Here is a 26108-nt window from a genome sequence, read left to right as displayed (position 1 = left end):
AAACACATCAGGAACTGCTTCACCGTCTCATTTCTGATCGATAAGGAGACGCACAGACGCAGGCTGCATTTACTGTCACACCTGCTCATGATAACCTCATTAAACTCCCTCCGACCAATCAGTGAATGGATGAATTAAACCTCTGGTTTAATTTGATAGATTAAATTATTGATAAAGAGATTAACCAGCATCTCCTCCTCCGACCCTGATCACCAGGCTGTGATCCAATAGCAACACACTGCTCTGACACTGAGGAAGAGGAGGAAGAGACGGAGGAGGAGGAGGATGATGTCAGCTGCTAAGCTAGGCTAACAGTCTCCCTCTGCCTCCAGTCTTTGTGCTAAGCTAGGCTAACAGTCTCCTTCTACTGTCAGTCTTTGTGCTAAGCTAGACTAACAGTCTCCCTCTACTGTCAGTCTTTGTGCTAAACTAGACTAACAGTCTCCCTCTACTGTCAGTCTTTGTGCTAAACTAGACTAACAGTCTCCCTCTACTGTCAGTCTTTGTGCTAAACTAGACTAACAGTCTCCCTCTGCCTCCAGTCTTTGTGCTAAGCTAGGCTAACAGTCTCCTTCTGCCTCCAGTCTTTGTGCTAAGCTAGGCTAACAGTCTCCCTCTGCCTCCAGTCTTTGTGCTAAGCTAGACTAACAGTCTCCCTCTGCCTCCAGTCTTTGTGCTAAACTAGACTAACAGTCTCCCTCTGCCTCCAGTCTTTGTGCTAAGCTAGGCTAACAGTCTCCCTCTGCCTCCAGTCTTTGTGCTAAGCTAGACTAACAGTCTCCCTCTGCCTCCAGTCTTTGTGCTAAGCTAGACTAACAGTCTCCCTCTACTGTCAGCCTTTGTGCTAAGCTAGACTAACAGTCTCCCTCTACTGTCAGCCTTTGTGCTAAGCTAGACTAACAGTCTCCCTCTACTGTCAGTCTTTGTGCTAAGCTAGGCTAACAGTCTCCCTCTACTGTCAGTCTTTGTGCTAAGCTAGGCTAACAGTCTCCCTCTGCCTCCAGTCTTTGTGCTAAGATAGGCTAAAAGTGTAGCTTAGCATCAGATTAACCTTTTAGTGTGTGTGTGGGTGATTGAGGTGAGGGGGTGGAGCTCAGGTTGGTCAGAACTGCAGAAGATATCAGATGATGTCATCCATGATGTCATTAGTTATCAGTGAGAGGGATTCATGTATTGATCAGCTGCTCTGCTGGGAACCAATCAGTTGCCTGCGTGTGTTTAAGTGAATTAAAGTGTGTGTGTGTGTGTGTGTGTGTGTGTGTGTGTGTGTGTGTGTGTGTGTGTGTGTGTATGTGTGTGGCCCTTAGGGCCCAATGAAAGAGGAGGTGTACATCTGCATTGATCAGAGTGTAGGAGGAGAGATGGAGGAGGAGGAGGAGGAGTGGGGGAGGAGAGATGGAGGAGGAGGAGTGGGGGAGGAGGCGGAGAAGACAGAGCTCAGATGTTGGCGTTGGACAGAAGGCGTCTCGTCGCCTGACGCTTCACACGCTGGCAGCAGAGACGACAGGAAGTGAGGAGAGATGGAAACAACCAGACAGACTTGAGGAAACAAAACAGCTTTTATTTTGAAATTATTTGAGGCTGTTTTGTTTTTTTCTCTGAAAGATTTTTTTATTTTATTTTTGTGATAAAACATAAGAGGACGATGCTGCTGATGGTCGGGGTCGTCATGGCGATGATGGTGGCCCAGGTGAAGGGAGCACGGGTGGTGAGCGGTGAGTCTGTCACAGTTTGTATTTGAATGAAACCTGAACTGAAGATAAGACGGGGCCTGATTAGGTTTTGTGTCAGCTTTTTAAAGGTAGACATTTTGTATTAACGATGTAAAATGAGAGGATTTTAAGATTATTACATAAGAAACATTTCAAGCATCTCGTGCATGGATGAAGATATTTCATTAATAATATTAAACATTTTCTATATTTTCTACAGATGAAACTTCCACCATGTCTTTCTTTCTCTAGAGTCAAAATTAAAGTTTTTTATTCTTTAAAAAAAAATCCTTAAACAGTGCAGAGAAAATCATTTGATTTATTATGATCAATGAATCAAACATGTTCAGCCCAGACTGAAGTCATATCAGATATAAATAAATAAAGGTGTATCTGAAATGTTAATTTAATGTTTTAATAAGATTTGAAGGCGTTAAATACTTAATAACATCATCAGCTCAGATCTGAGTGGAAATAAACTGATGTATATTTGTTGTGTTTAAAGAACCTGGATCATTTTAATATCAGCTGTTTGATCATTTTCATATTTCATCTGTTTTTTGTTTTTACAAAGTTTCGGAATGGCCAATGTCGTTGTCTGTCTCTGAGAAACGCTGTGACTCTAAAGTTCAGTTCAGACTGACGATTCACGACGAGACGAATCATGTCAGAGAAAAGTGTCAGCGGTGTGAACTGGCTGGTCTGAGCTGGACTCAAGCCGGCTGATGGTGTCACCTGACACTCAGCTGGTCAAATGGCCCACGGCTGGTTTTAAAGCACGTCACCTGTTTCGATAGTCAATCAGCTTGTAGTGAAGTCTGCTGGTCACGCAGACGGCGTGTTGGCTTGCTGCAGCAGGTACTCCGTCCCCACAGAGCCCTCTGTTTCTGTCCTCACAGTGTGCCGGTGTCAGACGGTGGGTCGCTGCTGCTGCTGGCTGTATGTGCTTATGCCCCGCCCACACACACATTCACATTGACTGATGAATTGGCGCTGGTTATTTATATTATTGTGGCGTATTGATTATGAATACAGTCCATCTGATGCTGGTTTTGTTTCATCACTGTAGCCAGTATCTCACTATCACTATCCTCATTCAGATTTTAAGAAGCTACAAATTATATTCAGCCACAAAATAAGTCTGAAAAGCTGCAAATCAGAACGAAGTACAGAGAGTTGTTGACTAGCGATGATGCGGCGTCTCATGGTGGTCACTTCCTGTCGACGTTACAGATCAGAAGCACAGAGAGTCGTTGACTAGAGATGATGCGCCGTCTCATGGTGGTCACTTCCTGTCGACGTTACAGATCAGAAGCACAGAGAGTCGTTGACTAGAGACGATACGCCGTCTCATGGTGGTCACTTCCTGTCAACATTACAGATCAGAAGCACAGAGAGTCATTGACTAGAGATGATACGCCGTCTCATGGTGGTCACTTCCTGTCAGCGTTACAGATCAGAAGCGCAGAGAGTTGTTGACTAGAGATGATACGCCGTCTCATGGCGGTCACTTCCTGTCGATGTTACAGATCAGAAGCACAGAGAGTCGTTGACTAGAGATGATACGCCGTCTCATGGTGGTCACTTCCTGTCAGCGTTACAGATCAGAAGCGCAGAGAGTTGTTGACTAGAGATGATACGCCGTCTCATGGCGGTCACTTCCTGTCGATGTTACAGATCAGAAGCACAGAGAGTCATTGACTAGAGATGATACGCCGTCTCATGGTGGTCACTTCCTGTCAGCGTTACAGATCAGAAGCGCAGAGAGTTGTTGACTAGAGATGATACGCCGTCTCATGGCGGTCACTTCCTGTCGATGTTACAGATCAGAAGCACAGAGAGTCATTGACTAGAGATGATACGCCGTCTCATGGCGGTCACTTCCTGTCAGCGTTACAGATCAGAAGCACAGAGGGTCGTTGACTAGAGATGATACGCCGTCTCATGGCGGTCACTTCCTGTCAACTTTAACACCTCAACTTCTTTAATGTTTCAGTTCAAACTCCACTTAAGCTCCTTTCAGGTGGTAATGTAATGTTTGCAGTAGTTTGATTTCTACAGATTCTTGCTCCAACCTTCAGGGCTTCACTCTTCACTTCAGCTTCCTCTCATAATGTTTCAGTTTTGATTTTCATTTAAATTAAGTGGTGTTAAAGGTGTCACACTGAGTGGAGTAGAGGTGATGTTGAAACTGAAATATTGTCAAACTTTAATTAAAAGCCTGGTCCCTTTTACCAGCCCACCGTGGCTACAAAATAAACAAATAGAGGCCTGGTCTGGTTACCAAACACTTAATTTCTTCAGATGTATAAAACTGGTTGTTGAATACCCACTGGAGCTAACGTTAGTCAGTGTGATCGTGATTCACTCAGATTTCCCTGCATGATGACAGAACAAGCAGTGACAAGCAGTTTCCTCTGAAGCCGTCATAAAATCAGATTATGTGTCTGTTCCTGGATTATTCTGTAAATTCTTCATCTTCCTTCAGTCTCTAAGAGTCCTCACATCACAAGAACCAAAAGGGTTTTTTATCCAGATTAATCACAGTTATGAGGATTGTTTTAACAGGATAATGTGATGTTGTGTCAGGTGATGTAATCCTCTCAGAATTCAATCAAATCAATGATTGATAACTGATATATTATCTGAAGACTTATTTCTATACAGTTATATTCAGACTGGTTTAAATTAACAGTTTTATTGTGTTTCCTGATCTTTGCTGAGACACAGTTTAATGTGAGATTAATTAAAGGCCTGTCTCAAATAGAGGCCTGTTGACTTCAGTAATTACAGTATGATAATAATCTGGCTGCTGTTAGATGTTTTACGGTGTACAGAGTCAAAGTGGTGTCTGACAGTGAGAGCTGAAAGAAGCTGAAGCGTCAGTTGACACAAAGACTCGACGCTGGGTGGTCAGCTGGTGAGGTGGTTTGTGAGGGAATTATGAGTGTGTTCAGGCTGGTTGCCACAGAGATTCCTGGTGGTTGTCTGGGCGTTGGTATAATGCCAATTGGTATTTAATCAGCAGATGATGATGATGATGATGATGAAGCTCTGTCACACGTTATACAAAGTAATAAAACCTGAAGCAACAGTTTGAACACAAAGCAGCTTTTATTCTTTTCTTCCAGTAAATCTGATCTCCAGTCTGTATTAGTGTTTGATCATCACAATAAACCTGCCTCAGCAGCAAGGCAGCAAGTAACGGAGACGCCAGGGAAGCAAAACTGAGTTTAACAGAGAGAGACGGAGGGATGGAGGGATGAAGGGAGAGATGGAGGGAGAAAGGGGGCTGATGGGAGACAGATATATATGGAGCTCTTTAGTGGCTTTAACAGTAAAGTGATGATGGTGCAGAAGAGAATCCAGCTAATCACTTAAAGTAGGTCTGAGTGTGTGTTTGAACCAGAGTGTGTATTAATCACTGCAGCCACAAACACACACAGACACACACAGACACACAGACACACACACACACACTGTGCTGTCCTGACATCAGCAAACTGTTTCTGGAACTTGATGGTGTCACTGATACCGACTGTTTAAACTTGCGCAGTGGCTGCTGTGACCTCACAGTAAGAGGGTTCCTGGTTTGAATCCAGGGTGGGGGAGTCCCTCTGTGTGAAGTCTGCATGTTCTCCCTGTGTCAGCGTGGGTTTCCTCCAGGTGCTCCAGCTTCCTCCCACAGTCCAAAGACATGCAGGTTAATTGGTGACTCTAAATTGTCCGTAGGTGTGAATGTGAGTGTGAACGGTTGTCTGTCTCTGTGTGTCAGCCCTGTGATAGTCTAGAGGCCCGTTTCCACTGCAGGAACTTCGGGGTAATTTTACGGGGCCAGGGCCGTTGGTGCGTGTCTCCACCGCAGGAACCACCCCCGAAGGACAGAGTTCCGGAACTTTTACAGGGGCTAAACAAGTCCCTGCCTCGGAGTAGGTACTCAGAACGGCCCCGAAAAACTCCTGGCTGGGGCTTGAGGATTACTTGGTGCTGATTGGATATACTCAAGACGGGATGTGACGTCAACAGAAAGCAACAAAATAGCCGGCATTTTTAAAACTCAGCAGACGAGGGTTAGCTTGTTCATATAGCTTCCGCTGCCATGTAAAAAAAACTCACTGAATGGCCCGTGAAAGAAATATTTTTTCCAGCGGATATCTTAGTTACAACATGATTGAGCTAGCAAAGCAGTTTTGTGTTGCTATGTGTGGTATTTATTCAGTTTTGGGAAATCACGACGTCTAGAAACCATCAGCTGACAGGGACAGCTAAAAGCAGCAGCAAAGCTAACATCAGGACGTCATCTGTTAAAAGCCTCCCGTTGTCGGATACGACATGAAACTACTGCAGTTAGCTCAATCATGTTGTAACTAAGACATCCGCTGGAAAAAATATTTTTTTCATGGACCACTTTGTGAGTTTAATGAGTTATTACAGACACCGCTATCGGCTAACGGCGTCCCTACATCGCCCTGGTCAAAATGGTCGTGCAACAATTTCGTCACATACAGAGCCCGTAACTTTACAGGAACCTTCCTCCTATTCCGCTTTCTCAGTGGAGACACGGCGGTTGAGAGGGCCGAGCGAGAGGACGTTCCTGTAGTAGTTCCTGCCCCCCAAATAGTACCAGGAACTTCTTCAGTGGAAACGGGCCTTAGTGACCTGTCCAGGGTGAATCCTGCCTCTCACCAAGTGTCAGCTGGGATAGGCTCCACCCCACATGACCTACAGGACCAACAGGATAAGCAGTTACAGAAAGGAATGAATGAATGAATGGATGACATCAGCTGGCATGAAGTAAACAATGCAGATCCAGTGAAACAGTCTACAGACTGAGTCACCATGACTTCACACTAACAACAACAACAACAACAACAACACTTCCAGGTTGAAAACAGTTGATAATAACTGTGTATATAAAATCAGCATCTTGTTTATCCCTGTTGTCTGTAAGGTTTGAAGATAAACAGTTAAACATGGTGGTCCGACTCGTCTGACATTTCTGATGTCAGTATTTTATGTACTTTGCTGTTTCTACTGACGCTGCAGCATGTGCTGCTGTGGATGGAGGAGGATTAAAACAATAAAGTTGTAAACCTATGAGAATTAAACAGAAGTGTTATGAGATTAAACTCATAGTTTTAGGAAAACAGAAGTCACAGATTATGACCAGAAAGTCTGGTAACATGGTATAAAGGACAGTGTGTACAAACAGTGTTGGGATTGATAATGACGTTTTAGCAGTAATGAAGTGATATACTGTGTCACCAACAGGACGTAGGTGATATCATTGCCTTTACAACGTCACGTAACACGTTACCACCTGAAATAACACTGATCCACTTCAGCCAGAACAAACATCATCTGAAGGTCATTGTGTCACGTTACAGACGACATTATAGAAGGTGGCATGAGAGAGAGTTTTTTATTAAGGATCATCTAAGAAATAAGACTCCTAGTCAGGGATCAAGGAAGAAGGATTCCTTCTGTGTGAATAAAACAAAAGTGGTCTCCTCGTTATTGGTCAGGTACAAAGAAGTGTCCTTGTTAGGCACCAAGGAAGAAGAAAGCTTTAAATCGGGGTTTACACAAGAAATAAATCTTCTAGTGAGAGATCGAAGAAGAGGAAGACTTCTTGGTCGAGAGGAAGGATGAAGGTAGTTTCTCACTTAGGCATCAAGCGAGACAGATGCTTCCTAGGTTGGGATCAAGTAAGAGCGAATTCTTCTCATGAGAATTCAAGTCAAAAGGAAGCCTCTGCATCAAAGATAAAGAAAGGGGAATTATAATAATAGGAGATTGCTATCAGAGATCAGGCAAGATAAAAGCCTCCTAGGAAGGAATAAGCCAGGAACCCTCCTAGTCAGAGCTCAAGCCAAAGGGAAACCTTGTTGTTCTAATCAAGCAGGACAGAAGCTTCTTAGTTGAGTCAATCGACCCACAGTGGGCAGGACTAAGACTGTGTCTTTCCCTCTCAGGTCAGACGGTGTGTATGGGGGGTCCAGAGCGTCCCTGCTATAAGATTGCATATTTCCATGATGTGTCGAGCCGTGTCGCATTCAGGGAGGCACATCAGGCCTGTGAGATGGATGGAGGGTCGTTGCTCAGCATCGAGAGTCCAGCCGAGCAGACAGACATCGAAAACCTGCTGCAGGTGAGATTTACTATTGGGGCACGTTTGGTCTGGAAACACTGTTTTGCTACAGTTCTAGGTAGAACGTCATGTTTCCTTGGAGCGGTGTGCAACATGGGTGTGTCAGAGGTGTTACCCAATCAGCAGCAATAAACCTCGCTGTATTGAAAAGGCAGTGCGCACAATGAGTAATGATAGTTCCTATAATCATCATGAAGTTATTAGCTCATAGAGATGCTCAGACAGTCTCACAGGTAAGAAGAACCACATAGTACATGTAATCCCTTCACTCAGTTCTGCTTCCAATTTCATCCTCTTATCTGAGGCTGGGTAGCAGGCTGAGCAAAGTCTTTCAGACGTCCCTCTCCTCAGCTCCATCCATCCAGCTCCCTCTCGAGGATCCCGAGCCATTCCCAGAGGAGTCCTGTGGGGAGTCCTGTGGGGGGTCCTGTGGGGAGTCCTGCGGGGGGGTATCGTGGGGTGTCCTGTGGGGGGTACTGTGGGGAATCCTGTGGGGGGGTACTGTGGGAAGTCCTGTAGGAAGTCCTGTGGGGGTACTGTGGGAAGTCCTGTGGGGGGTACTGTGGGAAGTCCTGTGGGGGGTACTGTGGGGAGTCCTGTGGGGGTACTGTGGGAAGTCCTGTGGGGAGTACTGTGGGGTGTCCTGTGGGGGGTCCTGTGGGGAGTCCTGCGGGGGGGTACTGTGGGAAGTCCTGTAGGAAGTCCTGTGGGGGTACTGTGGGAAGTCCTGTGGGGGGTACTGTGGGAAGTCCTGTGGGGGTACTGTGGGGAGTCCTGTGGGGGGTACTGTGGGAAGTCCTGTGGGGAGTACTGTGGGGTGTCCTGTGGGGGGTCCTGTGGGGAGTCCTGCGGGGAGTCCTGTAGGAAGTCCTGTGGGGGTACTGTGGGAAGTCCTGTAGGAAGTCCTGTGGGGGTACTGTGGGAAGTCCTGTGGGGGGTACTGTGGGGGGTACTGTGGGAAGTCCTGTGGGGGGTACTGTGGGAAGTCCTGTGGGGAGTCCTGTGGGGGGTACTGTGGGGAGTCCTGCGGGGGGGTATTGTGGGGTGTCCTGTGGGGAGTCCTGCGGGGGGGTACTGTGGGGTGTCCTGTGGGGGGTCCTGTGGGGAGTCCTGTAGGAAGTCCTGTGGGGGTACTGTGGGAAGTCCTGTGGGGGGTACTGTGGGAAGTCCTGTGGGGGGTACTGTGGGGAGTCCTGTGGGGGTACTGTGGGAAGTCCTGTGGGGAGTCCTGTGGGGGGTACTGTGGGGAGTCCTGTGGGGGGTACTGTGGGGGGTACTGTGGGAAGTCCTGTGGGAAGTCCTGTGGGGGGTACTGTGGGGGGTACTGTGGGAAGTCCTGTGGGGGGTACTGTGGGAAGTCCTGTGGGGGGTACTGTGGGGAGTCCTGTGGGAAGTCCTGTGGGAAGTCCTGTGGGGAGTCCTGTGGGGGGTACTGTGGGGAGTCCTGTGGGGGGTACTGTGGGGGGTACTGTGGGAAGTCCTGTGGGGAGTCCTGTGGGGGGTACTGTGGGGGGGTACTGTGGGGTGTCCTGTGGGGAGTCCTGCGGGGGATACTGTGGGAAGTCCTGTAGGAAGTCCTGTGGGGGTACTGTGGGAAGTCCTGTGGGGGGTACTGTGGGGAGTCCTGTGGGGGGTACTGTGGGGGGTACTGTGGGGTGTCCTGTGGGGAGTCCTGCGGGGGGGTACTGTGGGGTGTCCTGTGGGGGGTCCTGTGGGGAGTCCTGCAGGGGGCTACTGTGGGAAGTCCTGTAGGAAGTCCTGTGGGGGTACTGTGGGAAGTCCTGTGGGGGGTACTGTGGGAAGTCCTGTGGGGGGTACTGTGGGGAGTCCTGTGGGGGTACTGTGGGAAGTCCTGTGGGGAGTCCTGTGGGGGGTACTGTGGGAAGTCCTGTGGGGGGTACTGTGGGGAGTCCTGTGGGGGGTACTGTGGGGGGGTCCTGTGGGGGGTACTGTGGGGAGTCCTGTGGGGGGTACTGTGGGAAGTCCTGTGGGGAGTCCTGTGGGGGGTACTGTGGGGAGTTCTGTGGGGGGTACTGTGGGGGGGTCCTGTGGGGGGTACTGTGGGAAGTCCTGTGGGAAGTCCTGTGGGAAGTCCTGTGGGGGGTCCTGTGGGGAGTCCTGTGGGAAGTCCTGTGGGGAGTACTGTGGGACGTCCTGTGGGAAGTCCTGTGGGGGTCCTGTGGGGAGTCCTGTGGGAAGTCCTGTGGGAAGTCCTGTGGGGGGTCCTGTGGGGTGTCCTGTGGGGGGTCCTGTGGGAAGTCCTGTGGGGGGTACTGTGGGGAGTCCTGTGGGGGGTACTGTGGGAAGTCCTGTGGGGGGTACTGTGAGTCCTGTGGGGGGTACTGTGGGAAGTCCTGTGGGGGGTACTGTGGGAAGTCCTGTGGGGGGTACTGTGGGGAGTCCTGTGGGGGGTACTGTGGGAAGTCCTGCGGGGGATACTGTGGGGAGTCCTGTGGGGGGTACTGTGGGAAGTCCCGTGGGAAGTCCTGTGGGGGGTACTGTGGGAAGTCCCGTGGGAAGTCCTGTGGGGGGTACTGTGGGAAGTCCTGTGGGAAGTCCTATGGGGGGTCCTGTGGGAAGTCCTGTGGGGGGTACTGTGGGAAGTCCTGTGGGGGGTACTGTGGGGAGTCCTGTGGGGAGTACTGTGGGAAGTCCTGTGGGAAGTCCTGTGGGGGGTCCTGTGGGGAGTCCTGTGGGGAGTCCTGTGGGAAGTCCTGTGGGGGGTACTGTGGAGAGTCCTGTGGGGGGTACTGTGGGAAGTCCTGTGGGGGGTACTGTGGAATTACAGGGTTGCTGCTACGAGCCATCTGGTCCTTGTATGACCAAAGTGAGAGCCGAGTCATCATACTCGGTGTAAGGTCAAACATGCGTGTTTTTCCTCCGCCAGGGTCGTTCTTTGTCAGAAATGAGTTTCCTCTGTAGGGTGTCTGGGCTCAACCTTAGAGATAGGAGGAGGAGTCAGACATCTGGAGGGAGCTCGGAGTAGAGCCGCTGCTCCTTCATGTTGAGGTGGTTCCACATCTGATCAGGATCCTCCTGGTCCAGCTGGTAGGAGGCCCCGGGGCAGACCCAGAACACACTGGAGGGATTATAGATCTCATCTGGTCTGGGAATGCCTTGGGGTCCTCTAGGAGGAGCTGGAGGAAGGAGCTGGAGGAAGGAGCTGAGGAGAGAAACAGGAGTGAATGGATGAACGTGAGCCTTGTTGTTTTCTGGCACATGATAATTCATGTCATCTTAATAACGTCAGCGACCTGCCTGTCTGTCTTTTTCCAAATCTCTTAAACGTTACCACAGAAATAATTAGACCTGGCTGATGATGGTGATCTGACATCAGGCTAACTCCTGTTGATGTGGCTACATGTTAACTAGCTAGTTAGCTAGCCTTTTGCTAAAATTTGCTAACTTAATATGTGACTATAAACAATATCTGTGAAAATGTTCTTTTCAACGCAGAGCCTGGCATGTAGTAAATCACGGTAGCAGGGTACCCGGGTTTGCAGGTTGCTCAACTGTTATTGGAGCACAGAATGAAAAGCGGTGGGACTTAGGAAGGGCTCATTTTGGATGGTGACTCTAATGTTAAGCATGTTTAGTGTGAAACACGTTTAAACTGATCTCATCTGAAGAGAACACAAAGAATGACCTTATCAGCTGCTATAGTTGCAACACATCAGGATGTTCAATGTTTTGTTGGGGCTGAACGCACCCCTAGTCATCTTCATCTCCTCTTCCTCCCTGTCTGCAGGAGCTGCGTTCAGGAGCAGTGGGAGGTGCAGGAGGAGGTGCAGGAGGAGGGGGTATAGCAGATGGTGATTTCTGGATCGGTCTGACTCGGGTGGATGGAGTCGATCAGACTCATCCTGAAGTCAGCAACACCTTTACTTCCTGTCCGCAGCTCTACCACTGGACTGATGGCAGCCTAGCCTCCTTCAGGTGAGTGTGATGTCACTGCTGTGGTCATAAGAAAGTTTGATTAACACAGTAACAAAGGGGCGGAGATTAATGAAGAGCCAGTGATTGGATATGATGTGGATAATGATGATTATGATGATGAATGTAGGAACTGGTATTCTGACGAGCCTTCCTGTGGAGGAGAGGCCTGCGTCGTAATGTATCATCAACCAACTGCCTTTCCTGGTCTGGGCGGGGCTTATCTCTACCAATGGAATGACGACCGCTGCAACATGAAACACAACTTTATCTGCAAATATGAACCAGGTACCATCAGCCAATCAGCTTCACTCTCTGCTGAACACCTCATCACTCTGCTCTGTTGTTTATCTGTTGAATTCATTCTTTCTTTTCCTGTATTTGTTTTTTCTTTCAGAGAGCCATCTTGTGAAGGAACATGTTAACACACCTGGAGGGCGGGGCACAGGTGAGCACAAAGTCCTTATAAGGTCATAGCTTCCATATGTTCTTCATTTATTTCGAAACATAAACGTCCCTCACTGGAAAGCCTCCAAGTTTTGTAATGATAGCATTTTTTGATTTTTAGTCTGATTTGTGTTACTGCATGCCCATTGTTTGTATTTGTGGTGCCCCCTAGTGGTCAGTTTGAATGAAACTTTCAGGATTTGTGCCTGGTACCTCTTAAGACAAGGTGTGTGGTGATTGGTCCAAATGTTGTGGAGTCATTTGCTAAGCCACGCCCCCTTTAAAGTTCATTAGTCGTTATCTTTAACACAGATATCAATAACAGCTAAAGCAGTGGTGATAAAACTAATCGCACATCATTCTGCTGATTTCAGGTATCTTGTCAAATATTTTGGTGACATTTGGTTTAAAATGAGATGAAATAGAAAATGTTGTGCATACAGTACAAATTATAACAAGATAATGAACATCATTGTGAGCTAACTGTTAAAGTGATCTGAACACCATTTGAAACATATGACATCTAGTATCCAAAGAATGTTTGTGCCAATGATGGTTGCATTTAGATGAAGACTTTTGGAGATATAGATGTTAATTGATTTTGCATATTCTTAGAAATATAGCGTGATGGACTTCTGAATTGACTATAGGTTGCAGTGCAACAAAGTTTTGTCACAGTTCAGTGGATGTGCTGAAAAACTTTAAGCTGTGTCAGACACTCTGGTTATTTATTATGATTATGATGAAGTATGTAATATCTTGAAATTTAGACGCCCCCTTTAAGTAATCATTTTCAAATTTTGTGTATAAACTGAGACATGAGTGTAGATGATGCAATATCTCTGGCTGATTATGAGATATAAACTTTTTGCTTGTGTATCGCCCCCTATTGGTCGATTTGAATCAAACTTTCACAATATGAAACAGATACTTATGTTGACATTTCCTACAAGTTTTGTGACAATTGGCTCAGTGGTTAAGGAGTAAAAGCCATTAACGTGCTGAGCTGTGCCCCCTCTAAAGTTCATTGAACAATATCATCCAAACGCAACAACATTTCAAAAAGTGTGATAACTTTTGTAAATGTAGCACTTAGAAGAGAACATTTACAGTTATGCAAAGTGTTGAATGTGTCAAGCTAATGCTAAGCTAATGCTAAGTTACAATTTAGCATGAGTAGGGCTGGTAAGGTTCGACCTCTGGAGCTTCAGTTTAGGGTCAATGAAACACACGTCAATTCTATTGTTCTACTAGTAGTTATTTTAACCAGTCTTTTACAGTGCACCTTTTACTTTTCCTAAAGCAGTATATATTCACACAGATTATGACTTTAGTGTTCTTTTATCTCAGACATGTTAGTATATTACATACCTTGACGCTTGGTGACACTACCGTACGTCAGAGGGGTCACCGAACGCATCCAAAGAACAATGAGGAAACACAACATAAACACACTGGTCAAACCACACACAAAACTATGGCAAATTCTGGTACACCCAAAAGACAAGATCGAACAAAACAATAAATGCAACACCATATACGAGATACCATGCCAATCATGCAATAAAACATACACTGGGGAGGAGCTTCAGCACACGTACAAAAGAACATAAAAAGGAATGCGAGAAGGAGACAAAAATAAGACAAACACGATCAATAAAAGAAAAGGCACAACAAGAAACATACAAAACAGCCATAACAGATCACTGCAAAGGGAAAATCATCTTATGGACTGGGACAAGACCAGAGTCATAGGCACCAAGGACAACAAATACCGGCACTGGATCAGGGAGGCCATTGAAATAAGGAAGCGGGGCCCAGGGACAATGAACAGGGACGAGGGGGCATACATGCTCTCCCACATCTGGAGCAGCATCCTGGAGAGGTGGCGGACGGACAGCAGGTGGCGTCCTGTCACGCCTCCCTAATATTGGCTCATTGACCGGTTCAGCTGATAAAGATGCGTCACAACCACCAAGTGACACTTCTGAGGAAGGCGGAAGTTTCCGCCGAAACATGTCAAGGTATGTAACATCACAACATGTCTGAGATAAAAGAACAACTAAAGTCAGTTTCATGCGTGCAAAAAGTCCTACCACACCAGGGAACTGTTTGTTGAGCAGGCTTGAGGCCTACTTAGGTGTGAGTCTCCTTTTGGGGATCCAGTTTCCGGTTCAGTTTCTCCAGCTCACCATCCAAAGGGTTCTCCAGCACCGAGGCCTGAAAGCCTGACCTGGTTTGATTACACAGGCATAAGGGTCATGAGACTTTAATCATTATGTATGATAAGCACAATAGTAGTGGACCAACATGGCTCACCAGTGTTCAAAGCAGTCTATGATCTATGAGCAGCTCAGCAGCTCATCTGGTGGCAGCAGTGAGGACTGGCAACTGTGGAAAACTGAAGCTGGTTAACTCTACCTCTAACTACCAAAGAGGCAAAAGGGTGTCCACATTTCTTAATAATTGACTCACCAAGTCAAGTGAAAGAATGAATAAGGAGTCCCATTCAGTTGGTTCTCAGCTCCAGCTTCCAAATTTCTAGTCTACTTGATGCATATGGTTGAGTACTGAGGTATGGGTCTTGATGTTACCAGGTGGTTGCCTCCAGCTAATCCCCGCCCACCAAAAAACATCATACTGTTCACCAACAGTAAAAGAGTCTATAAAAACTAAGCATATTCAACCATCAGAGTGTAGCATCATTATGAAATAACTCCCAGCATAGCTAGCATAACTACTACAACCACATGGTTAATAATTAGCACTTCATCTTCGCCTCAGATCTATTCAGATCTGTCTGACTAGATTTTCTGCCATCTTGAATTCTGACAAGTTTGATACCTCCTCCTAAACCGTAGGTCTGATTTGTACCAAATTTTCTCTGGATCACTGTCGGATAAAATGTATCAAATGTAATTAAAAGCTTGTTGATCACTGCATTCTGAAGAACCAATGGACTTCAGAGGGGGCGTGGTTTAGCACATAAACAAACCTAACTCCACAATCATTGAGCCAATCATCACAGCAGTCGCAGGTTGCGTCAACATGTGGACCTGAATCATACCCTGAATGTTTAACTCAGACCGACTACTAGAGGACACCACAAAGGCAACAATAGGACGTAGCATAGCATAAATCAGGAGTTGTTTTTCTAATCATCACAAAATGTTAAATAATAATGTTTTAACAGTGTGTGTGAAATTATTTTGCTTGCTCTGTAGTGGGCGCCACCAGCTCCAAACACCATTAATCAGACAGTTTGTCTGTCACCAGATTTGGGGGATATTTTTCATGAAGCTGTAGAAACATTTCTCCAAAATGTTTTTGACCAGTCAGGGGTCACGCGTCGCTGCAGAGGGAAGGGGCCGGCAGAGAGCCGGTCTGTCCGATGGTTGTGTAACCTGTCAGTCACATGTGATGTCACCGCTGTAAATGTTCCGAGGTCTCGGCTCACCACACTGGTTCTTCAGAGCACCGCTGTTTTTATTTTTACGACGTGTCAGTCTGCAGGTTCCATTTGTCCAGCTGTTAGTCGTCATGTCTGTCAGTGATTGGCTCAGCTGTTTCAGAGCAATGAGAGCAGCGATGTTCAATTCATTCTTTATTTCAGACCCAGGGGGATCCATATCACAATAAAAAAAACACAGCAAAAAGACAGCAGAGTAAAAATAAGAAAGAAAAATAACACACAAGATACACAAAATATAAAGCCTTCCACAATATTCAATGTCTAACATACAGACATGTTCGCCAGTGGTTCCACAGTCTGGAAGAAAATCTGACAGAACTGCATACAGTGTTAGCCAAAACAGCGATTAAGTCGTTTTCTGACTCAGATGCCCTACACATAAATCCATACATCAGGTTACGTAGAACAGCAGAGCAGGTAGGTACCCCGACACTAACAAACATATGGCTTGCACTTGAGCTTCTTGAAGTTCTCTCAGCAGCCTCATGCTGTCATTATAAGCCACTGTGAGTTTTCTAATGCTGACACAAAGGTGTACAATACGCTCTAAAGAGTGAGGTCTTCACAGATACAGAGCACATGCTGAACTTACCACACAGCATGTTCGCTTGGGCATACAGCTTCCGACGCTGCCTAAAGATATCCTTGTCATCAGACAGGTCATTTGCGATAATATGGCCCAAATATGTGATTGGCTGAGAGCGTATTTCACAACCAGACTGAAAAATCTCCGTAGCTTCAAACGTTCATGTTCTCCAGAGAATAAGACCTCCGTCTCTGACACCACTGTGAAGTCACAATGTGTGTGTGTGTGTGTGTGTGTGTGTGCGTGTGCGTGTGCGTGTCCTCAGAGGCGACTGCAGGTGGGGGTGTGGTCAAACAGCCTGCAGGCAGTGAGGAGGTCCCCCCTCAGGTGACCATGGCTGGAGCTTCAGGTAGGAACCGTTTTGACCTCTGACCTCTGACCTGTGAACACGTCTGATGTCTGTCTGCGTCCGTCTCTCTGCAGGCATGTTACTGGTGTATGTCATCATACCCACAATCCCCCTGCTGCTGCTCATCCTGGTGGCTTCTGGGACGTGTTGTTTTCAGATACTCAGCAGAAGGTACGACTGAGACTACAGATCCCAGCATCCTCAGCTGTGATGATGATGATGATGATGATGATGCAGGCCTTTACAGTGTGTGTGTGTGTGTGTGTGTGTGTGTGCGCGTAGTGCTTACTCAGTGATTATGACAGGTCACACACTCGGATGTCTTGTTAACCAGAGCAGATTTACAGCAGCTCCTTGATCAGCACCCCACCTCGCTGTGTGTGTGTGTGTGTGTGTGTGTGTGTCTGTGATCTGCTGAATCCGGTGCTTTATACTGTGGTGTTGCAGTGGAGACAGACTCTACACTCAGCGTCTCAAACACCAGTCAGATTCATATATATATATATATATATATATACATATATATATATAAATATATATATATATATATATATATAAATGTATGTGTGTGTGTGTGTTGGCTAAACATAACCATGTGTGTGTTGGCTAAACGTAACCATGTGTGTGTGTGTTGGCTAAACATAACCATGTGTGTGTGTGTTGACTAAACATAACCACGTGTGTGTGTCGGCTAAACTTAACCACGTGTGTGTGTCGGCGAAACTTAACCACGTGTGTGTGTGTCGGCGAAACTTAACCACGTGTGTGTGTGTCGGCTAAACGTAACCACGTGTGTGTGTGTCGGCTAAACGCAACCACGTGTGTGTGTGTCGGCTAAACATAACCACGTGTGTGTGTCGGCTAAACGTAACCACGTGTGTGTGTGTCGGCTAAACGTAACCACGTGTGTGTGTGTCGGCTAAACGTAACCACATGTGTGTGTCGGCTAAACGCAACCACATGTGTGTGTGTCGGCTAAACATAACCACATGTGTGTTTTGGCTAAACGTAACCACGTGTGTGTGTGTTGGCTAAACGTAACCACGTGTGTGTGTGTTGGCTAAACGTAACCATGTGTGTGTGTGTGTGTGTGTGTTGGCTAAACATAATCATGGGTGTGTGTGTGTGTGTGTGTTGGCTAAACATAACCACATGTGTGTTTTGGCTAAACGTAACCACGTGTGTGTGTGTTGGCTAAACATAACCACGTGTGTGTGTTGGCTAAACATAACCATGTGTGTGTGTGTGTGTGTTGGCTAAACATAACCAAGTGTGTGTGTCGGCTAAATGTAACCATGTGTGTGTGTCGGCTAAATGTAACCACGTGTGGGTGTTGGCTAATGTAACCACGTGTGTGTGTGTTGGCTAAACGTAACCACGTGTGTGTGTGTTGGCTAAACATAACCACATGTGTGTGTGTGTTGGCTAAATGTAACCACGCGTTTGTGTGTTGGCTAAACATAACCGTGTGTGTGTGTGTTGGCTAAACATAATCATGTGTGTGTGTGTGTTGGCTAAACATAACCATGTGTGTGTGTCGGCTAAATGTAACCATGTGTGGGTGTTGGCTAATGTAACCACGTATGTGTGTGTTGGCTAAACGTAACCACGTGTGTGTTGGCTAAACATAACCACATGTGTGTGTGTGTTGGCTAAACGTAACCACGCGTTTGTGTGTTGGCTAAACGTAACCACGTGTGTGTGTCGGCTAAACGTAACCACGTTTGTGTGTTAGCTAAACGTAACCACGTGTGTGTATTGGCTAAACGTAACCACGTGTGTGTGTGTGTGTGTGTTGGCTAAACGTAACCACGTGCATGCGTTGGCTAAACGCAACCACGTGTGTGTGTTGGCTAAACGTAACCACGTGTGTGTGTGTATTGGCTAAATGTAACCACGTGTGTGTGTGTGTGTGTGTGTGTGTCGGCTAAACGTAACCGTGTGTGTGTTGGCTAAACGTAACCACGTGTGTGTGTGTGTGTCGGCTAAACGTAACCGTGTGTGTGTTGGCTAAACGTAACCACGTGTGTGTGTGTGTCGGCTAAACGTAACCATGTGTGTGTGTTGGCTAAACGTAACCGTGTGTGTGTGTGTGTTGGCTAAAGGTAACCACGTGTGTGTTGGCTAAACGTAACCGTGTGTGTGTGTGTGTGTGTGTGTTGGCTAAATGTAACCGTGTGTGTGTTGGCTAAACGTAACCACGTGTGTGTTGGCTAAATGTAACCGTGTGTGTGTGTGTGTTGGCCAAACGTAACCACGTGTGTGTTGGCTAAATGTAACCACGTGTGTGTGTGTCGGCTAAACGCAACCACGTGTGTGTGTGTCGGCTAAACATAACCACGTGTGTGTGTCGGCTAAACGTAACCACGTGTGTGTGTGTCGGCTAAACGTAACCACGTGTGTGTGTGTCGGCTAAACGCAACCACATGTGTGTGTCGGCTAAACGCAACCACATGTGTGTGTGTCGGCTAAACATAACCACATGTGTGTTTTGGCTAAACGTAACCACGTGTGTGTGTGTTGGCTAAACGTAACCACGTGTGTGTGTGTTGGCTAAACGTAACCATGTGTGTGTGTGTGTGTGTTGGCTAAACATAATCATGGGTGTGTGTGTGTGTGTGTGTTGGCTAAACATAACCACATGTGTGTTTTGGCTAAACGTAACCACGTGTGTGTGTGTTGGCTAAACATAACCACGTGTGTGTGTTGGCTAAACATAACCATGTGTGTGTGTGTGTGTGTTGGCTAAACATAACCAAGTGTGTGTGTCGGCTAAATGTAACCATGTGTGTGTGTCGGCTAAATGTAACCACGTGTGGGTGTTGGCTAATGTAACCACGTGTGTGTGTGTTGGCTAAACGTAACCACGTGTGTGTGTGTTGGCTAAACATAACCACATGTGTGTGTGTGTTGGCTAAATGTAACCACGCGTTTGTGTGTTGGCTAAACATAACCGTGTGTGTGTGTGTTGGCTAAACATAATCATGTGTGTGTGTGTGTTGGCTAAACATAACCATGTGTGTGTGTCGGCTAAATGTAACCATGTGTGGGTGTTGGCTAATGTAACCACGTATGTGTGTGTTGGCTAAACGTAACCACGTGTGTGTTGGCTAAACATAACCACATGTGTGTGTGTGTTGGCTAAACGTAACCACGCGTTTGTGTGTTGGCTAAACGTAACCACGTGTGTGTGTCGGCTAAACGTAACCACGTTTGTGTGTTAGCTAAACGTAACCACGTGTGTGTATTGGCTAAACGTAACCACGTGTGTGTGTGTGTGTGTTGGCTAAACATAACCAAGTGTGTGTGTCGGCTAAATGTAACCATGTGTGTGTGTCGGCTAAATGTAACCACGTGTGGGTGTTGGCTAATGTAACCACGTGTGTGTGTGTTGGCTAAACGTAACCACGTGTGTGTGTGTTGGCTAAACATAACCACATGTGTGTGTGTGTTGGCTAAATGTAACCACGCGTTTGTGTGTTGGCTAAACATAACCGTGTGTGTGTGTGTTGGCTAAACATAATCATGTGTGTGTGTGTGTTGGCTAAACATAACCATGTGTGTGTGTCGGCTAAATGTAACCATGTGTGGGTGTTGGCTAATGTAACCACGTATGTGTGTGTTGGCTAAACGTAACCACGTGTGTGTTGGCTAAACATAACCACATGTGTGTGTGTGTTGGCTAAACGTAACCACGCGTTTGTGTGTTGGCTAAACGTAACCACGTGTGTGTGTCGGCTAAACGTAACCACGTTTGTGTGTTAGCTAAACGTAACCACGTGTGTGTATTGGCTAAACGTAACCACGTGTGTGTGTGTGTGTGTGTTGGCTAAACGTAACCACGTGCATGCGTTGGCTAAACGCAACCACGTGTGTGTGTTGGCTAAACGTAACCACGTGTGTGTGTGTATTGGCTAAATGTAACCACGTGTGTGTGTGTGTGTGTGTGTGTGTCGGCTAAACGTAACCGTGTGTGTGTTGGCTAAACGTAACCACGTGTGTGTGTGTGTGTCGGCTAAACGTAACCGTGTGTGTGTTGGCTAAACGTAACCACGTGTGTGTGTGTGTCGGCTAAACGTAACCATGTGTGTGTGTTGGCTAAACGTAACCGTGTGTGTGTGTGTGTTGGCTAAAGGTAACCACGTGTGTGTTGGCTAAACGTAACCGTGTGTGTGTGTGTGTGTGTGTGTTGGCTAAATGTAACCGTGTGTGTGTTGGCTAAACGTAACCACGTGTGTGTTGGCTAAATGTAACCGTGTGTGTGTGTGTGTTGGCCAAACGTAACCACGTGTGTGTTGGCTAAATGTAACCACGTGTGTGTGTGTCGGCTAAACGCAACCACGTGTGTGTGTGTCGGCTAAACATAACCACGTGTGTGTGTCGGCTAAACGTAACCACGTGTGTGTGTGTCGGCTAAACGTAACCACGTGTGTGTGTGTCGGCTAAACGCAACCACATGTGTGTGTCGGCTAAACGCAACCACATGTGTGTGTGTCGGCTAAACATAACCACATGTGTGTTTTGGCTAAACGTAACCACGTGTGTGTGTGTTGGCTAAACGTAACCACGTGTGTGTGTGTTGGCTAAACGTAACCATGTGTGTGTGTGTGTGTGTTGGCTAAACATAATCATGGGTGTGTGTGTGTGTGTGTGTTGGCTAAACATAACCACATGTGTGTTTTGGCTAAACGTAACCACGTGTGTGTGTGTTGGCTAAACATAACCACGTGTGTGTGTTGGCTAAACATAACCATGTGTGTGTGTGTGTGTGTTGGCTAAACATAACCAAGTGTGTGTGTCGGCTAAATGTAACCATGTGTGTGTGTCGGCTAAATGTAACCACGTGTGGGTGTTGGCTAATGTAACCACGTGTGTGTGTGTTGGCTAAACGTAACCACGTGTGTGTGTGTTGGCTAAACATAACCACATGTGTGTGTGTGTTGGCTAAATGTAACCACGCGTTTGTGTGTTGGCTAAACATAACCGTGTGTGTGTGTGTTGGCTAAACATAATCATGTGTGTGTGTGTGTTGGCTAAACATAACCATGTGTGTGTGTCGGCTAAATGTAACCATGTGTGGGTGTTGGCTAATGTAACCACGTATGTGTGTGTTGGCTAAACGTAACCACGTGTGTGTTGGCTAAACATAACCACATGTGTGTGTGTGTTGGCTAAACGTAACCACGCGTTTGTGTGTTGGCTAAACGTAACCACGTGTGTGTGTCGGCTAAACGTAACCACGTTTGTGTGTTAGCTAAACGTAACCACGTGTGTGTATTGGCTAAACGTAACCACGTGTGTGTGTGTGTGTGTTGGCTAAACGTAACCACGTGCATGCGTTGGCTAAACGCAACCACGTGTGTGTGTTGGCTAAACGTAACCACGTGTGTGTGTGTATTGGCTAAATGTAACCACGTGTGTGTGTGTGTGTGTGTCGGCTAAACGTAACCGTGTGTGTGTTGGCTAAACGTAACCACGTGTGTGTGTGTGTGTGTCGGCTAAACGTAACCGTGTGTGTGTTGGCTAAACGTAACCACGTGTGTGTGTGTGTCGGCTAAACGTAACCATGTGTGTGTGTTGGCTAAACGTAACCGTGTGTGTGTGTGTGTTGGCTAAAGGTAACCACGTGTGTGTTGGCTAAATGTAACCGTGTGTGTGTGTGTGTGTGTGTGTTGGCTAAATGTAACCGTGTGTGTGTTGGCTAAACGTAACCACGTGTGTGTTGGCTAAATGTAACCGTGTGTGTGTGTGTGTTGGCCAAACGTAACCACGTGTGTGTTGGCTAAATGTAACCACGTGTGTGTGTGTGTTGGCTAAATGTAACCATGTGTGTGTGTTGGCTAAATGTACACACGTGTGTGTCGGCTGAATGTAACCACGTGTGTGTGTTGGCCAAACGTAACCACGTGTGTGTTGGCTAAACGTAGACTCACAAGTCAGTCTTTAGACGCTTTGCTTAACTAAAGACTGATGTCTTTCTCCCTGATTTTGTGTTTAGATGGGCGGATACAATTTCAGAGTTTAAAAAAACTCACTACGTTGCAGAACCAATAGTGAATCCGCAGGGCGGTCCTTCGGTGGCTCGCTGAACTCTTGTGCTTGTAAACATAGTCCCACTAGAAACACGTGTAGTGGTACAAAATGGCTCAGCCGCGCTCGCGGTAAACGCCGTCAAAGTTAGTGGATATTTGTCGCGTTTGCCGTGACACATTCTCGCCAACTAAAAGAAACAAACATGATCTTTTACAAGGCCATGACTCATCCGTCCGGCCGGACTATAACGTTAGAGGGAATCGCTTTGTTGTTTACAAATACTTCCGGGTAGAAAACCAGCAGAGCTTTTAGTTATATATATACATATATATATATATATATATATATATACAGTACAGGCCAAAAGTTTGGACACACCTTCTCATTCAATGCGTTTTCTTTATTTTCATGACTATTTACATTGTAGATTCTCACTGAAGGCATCAAAACTATGAATGAACACATGTGGAGTTATGTACTTAACAAAAAAAGGTGAAATAACTGAAAACATGTTTTATATTCTAGTTTCTTCAAAATAGCCACCCTTTGCTCTGATTACTGCTTTGCACACTCTTGGCATTCTCTCCATGAGCTTCAAGAGGTAGTCACCTGAAATGGTTTTCCAACAGTCTTGAAGGAGTTCCCAGAGGTGTTTAGCACTTGTTGGCCCCTTTGCCTTCACTCTGCGGTCCAGCTCACCCCAAACCATCTGGATTGGGTTCAGGTCCGGTGACTGTGGAGACCAGGTCATCTGCATCCGCAGCACTCCATCACTCTCCTTCTTGGTCAAATAGCCCTTACACAGCCTGGAGGTGTGTTTGGGGTCATTGTCCTGTTGAAAAATAAATGATCGTCCAACTAAACGCAAACCGGATGGGATGGCATGTCGCTGCAGGATGCTGTGGTAGCCATGCTGGTTCAGTGTGCCTTCAATTTTGAATAAATCCCCAACAGTGTCACCAGCAAAACACCCCCACACCATCACACCTCCTCCTCCATGCTTCACAGTGGGAACCAGGCATGTGGAATCCATCCGTTCACCTTTTCTGCGTCTCACAAAGACACGGCGGTTGGAACCAAAGATCTCAAATTTGGACTCATCAGACCAAAGCACAGATTTCCACTGGTCTAATGTCCATTCCTTGTGTTTCTTGGCCCAAACAAATCTCTTCTGCTTGTTGCCTCTCCTTAGCAGTGGTTTCCTAGCAGCTATTTGACCATGAAGGCCTGATTGGCGCAGTCTCCTCTTAACAGTTGTTCTAGAGATGGGTCTGCTGCTAGAACTCTGTGTGGCATTCATCTGGTCTCTGATCTGAGCTGCTATTAACTTGCGATTTCTGAGGCTGGTGACTCAGATGAACTTATCCTCAGAAGCAGAGGTGACTCTTGGTCTTCCTTTCCTGGGTCGGTCCTCATGTGTGCCAGTTTCGTTGTAGCGCTTGATGGTTTTTGCGACTCCACTTGGGGACACATTTAAAGTTTTTGCAATTTTCCGGACTGACTGACCTTCATTTCTTAAAGTAATGATGGCCACTCGTTTTTCTTTAGTTAGCTGATTGGTTCTTGCCATAATACGAATTTTAACAGTTGTCCAATAGGGCTGTCGGCTGTGTATTAACCTGACTTCTGCACAGCACAACTGATGGTCCCAACCCCATTGATAAAGCAAGAAATTCCACTAATTAACCCTGATAAGGCACACCTGTGAAGTGGAAACCATTTCAGGTGACTACCTCTTGAAGCTCATGGAGAGAATGCCAAGAGTGTGCAAAGCAGTAATCAGAGCAAAGGGTGGCTATTTTGAAGAAACTAGAATATAAAACATGTTTTCAGTTATTTCACCTTTTTTTGTTAAGTACATAACTCCACATGTGTTCATTCATAGTTTTGATGCCTTCAGTGAGAATCTACAATGTAAATAGTCATGAAAATAAAGAAAACGCATTGAATGAGAAGGTGTGTCCAAACTTTTGGCCTGTACTGTATATATATATATATATATATATATATATATATCACATTTTTCACATCACTGTATCACCGTTTAGACTAATCTGATGTTTGTAAAGTCTATAAACACAATGATTGAACAAACATTACTATTTCTTAGCCGTTAGCAGTGTCTGTAAGAGGTAATAACTCATTAAACGGTCCACGAAAATTTTTTTTTTTCCAGCGGATATCTTAGTGGCTGCAGCTGACAGGGACAGCTAACAGCAGCAGCAAAGCTAACATCAGGACGTCATCTGTTAAAAGCCTCCCGTTGTCAGATACGACATGAAACTACTCCAGTTAGCTCAATCATGTTGTAACTAAGACATCCGCTGGAAAAAATATTTTCTTCATGGATGAGCACACGTTTGATAAAACGGAGTTAAATCTCTCGGCATCCATTTTCAAGCTCTCTGTGTGTTTATTTCCTTGCGGACGAGAAAAGGAGGAGTGCACATTTCCGAGAAGGCGTGTCCTTTTCAAAAATGCAAGAGGCGTTGCTTTGTTGCCGGCCGTTTTCGCCGGTGTGTTAAACACACTTTAGAAAGGAGTGTCCCCAGACTATCAGAATGCGGAGATCTCTGATTGTCTGGTGGCAAGACTAGCTAAACGTAACAACGTGTGTGTGTTGGCCAAACGTAACCACGTGTGTGTGTCGGCTAAACATAACCATGTTTGCGTGTTGTTGAAGAAAAAACATCAGTTGGTGGTGTTGTACCGACGTAGTGCTTTTATTTTGAAAGAGACGGTATGCAATCTGTACATTTCGTACCTTGGACGTCATATGTTGATGACCAAACGTGGACATGTGACGAGGTTGCAGTGAGGATGTGACATCATTTAGGTCATCAACATGTCGTCTGTATCGTCACAGGAGCTCTGTGACAGTCGACACGTTACTGTAACATGACAGGAGGTGATGTGTGTGGTAACCATGGAAACACTGATGGTGGTGATGAAGATGATGATAATGATGATGAGGTCTCTCTCTGCAGTACTCCCCGCACCAAGACCACCTCCACCAACCAGTCCAACCTGTGGATCACCAGGACGCCCAAACCAGACAGCATGGAGGTCTGACGGTGCCCCGTGACATCACAGTGACATCACAGAGGGATGGCGTCACTTTACAGCTCAGCCAATCATCTTCACCGTACAATGACGGACAGGCGGAGCTCTGAGAGGACTATGATGTCATCATGGAGGCTTTTTTTATTCTGTGGGTTTATTCTTTCTTTCCCTCCTTTCCTTCTCTTCCCTCCTCCTTTCCTTCTCTTCCCCCCTTCACTCCCTACATACTGTACTTGACTCCTTCTTTCCTTCCTTTCCTTCCCTCCATACTATACTTGCCTCCTTCTTTCCTTCTCTTCACTCCTTACATGCTGTACTTCCCTCCTGTAACGCCCGCTAATGTAATAATGTCCACAAACGTA

At 46.3% G+C, this 26108-nt stretch overlaps 1 protein-coding gene across 1 annotated transcript; it reads left to right on the top strand.

The window, feature by feature from the left end:
* The first annotated feature begins 1428 nt into the window (after positions 1-1428).
* On the top strand, positions 1429-26108 carry chodl (chondrolectin). Its single transcript, XM_033639267.2, has 8 exons — positions 1429-1715; positions 7688-7863; positions 11612-11799; positions 11927-12084; positions 12194-12244; positions 16567-16650; positions 16725-16821; positions 25671-26108. The coding sequence occupies exons 1-8, from the start codon at positions 1646-1648 to the stop codon at positions 25753-25755; spliced, it is 909 nt and encodes a 302-aa protein (XP_033495158.1). The 5' UTR covers positions 1429-1645; the 3' UTR covers positions 25756-26108.

Source organism: Epinephelus lanceolatus, chromosome 20 (assembly GCF_041903045.1).
Source record: "Epinephelus lanceolatus isolate andai-2023 chromosome 20, ASM4190304v1, whole genome shotgun sequence".
In the NCBI taxonomy this organism is placed as follows: domain Eukaryota; kingdom Metazoa; phylum Chordata; class Actinopteri; order Perciformes; family Serranidae; genus Epinephelus; species Epinephelus lanceolatus.
The sequence above is the reverse complement of the archived record's forward strand: the minus strand, read 5'-3'. Positions and strand labels throughout refer to the sequence as shown.

What these genes read in the sequence shown, in the direction of transcription:
- chodl (XM_033639267.2), top strand. Translation starts at nt 1,646, where the DNA reads ATGCTGCTGATGGTCGGGGTCGTCATGGCGATGATGGTGGCCCAGGTG. An exon ending in GGCAGCCTAGCCTCCTTCAG is followed by an intron (nt 11,800 to 11,926) that starts GTGAGTGTGATG and finishes TGATGAATGTAG; the next exon opens with GAACTGGTATTCTGACGAGC. An exon ending in ACCTGGAGGGCGGGGCACAG is followed by an intron (nt 12,245 to 16,566) that starts GTGAGCACAAAG and finishes GCGTGTCCTCAG; the next exon opens with AGGCGACTGCAGGTGGGGGT.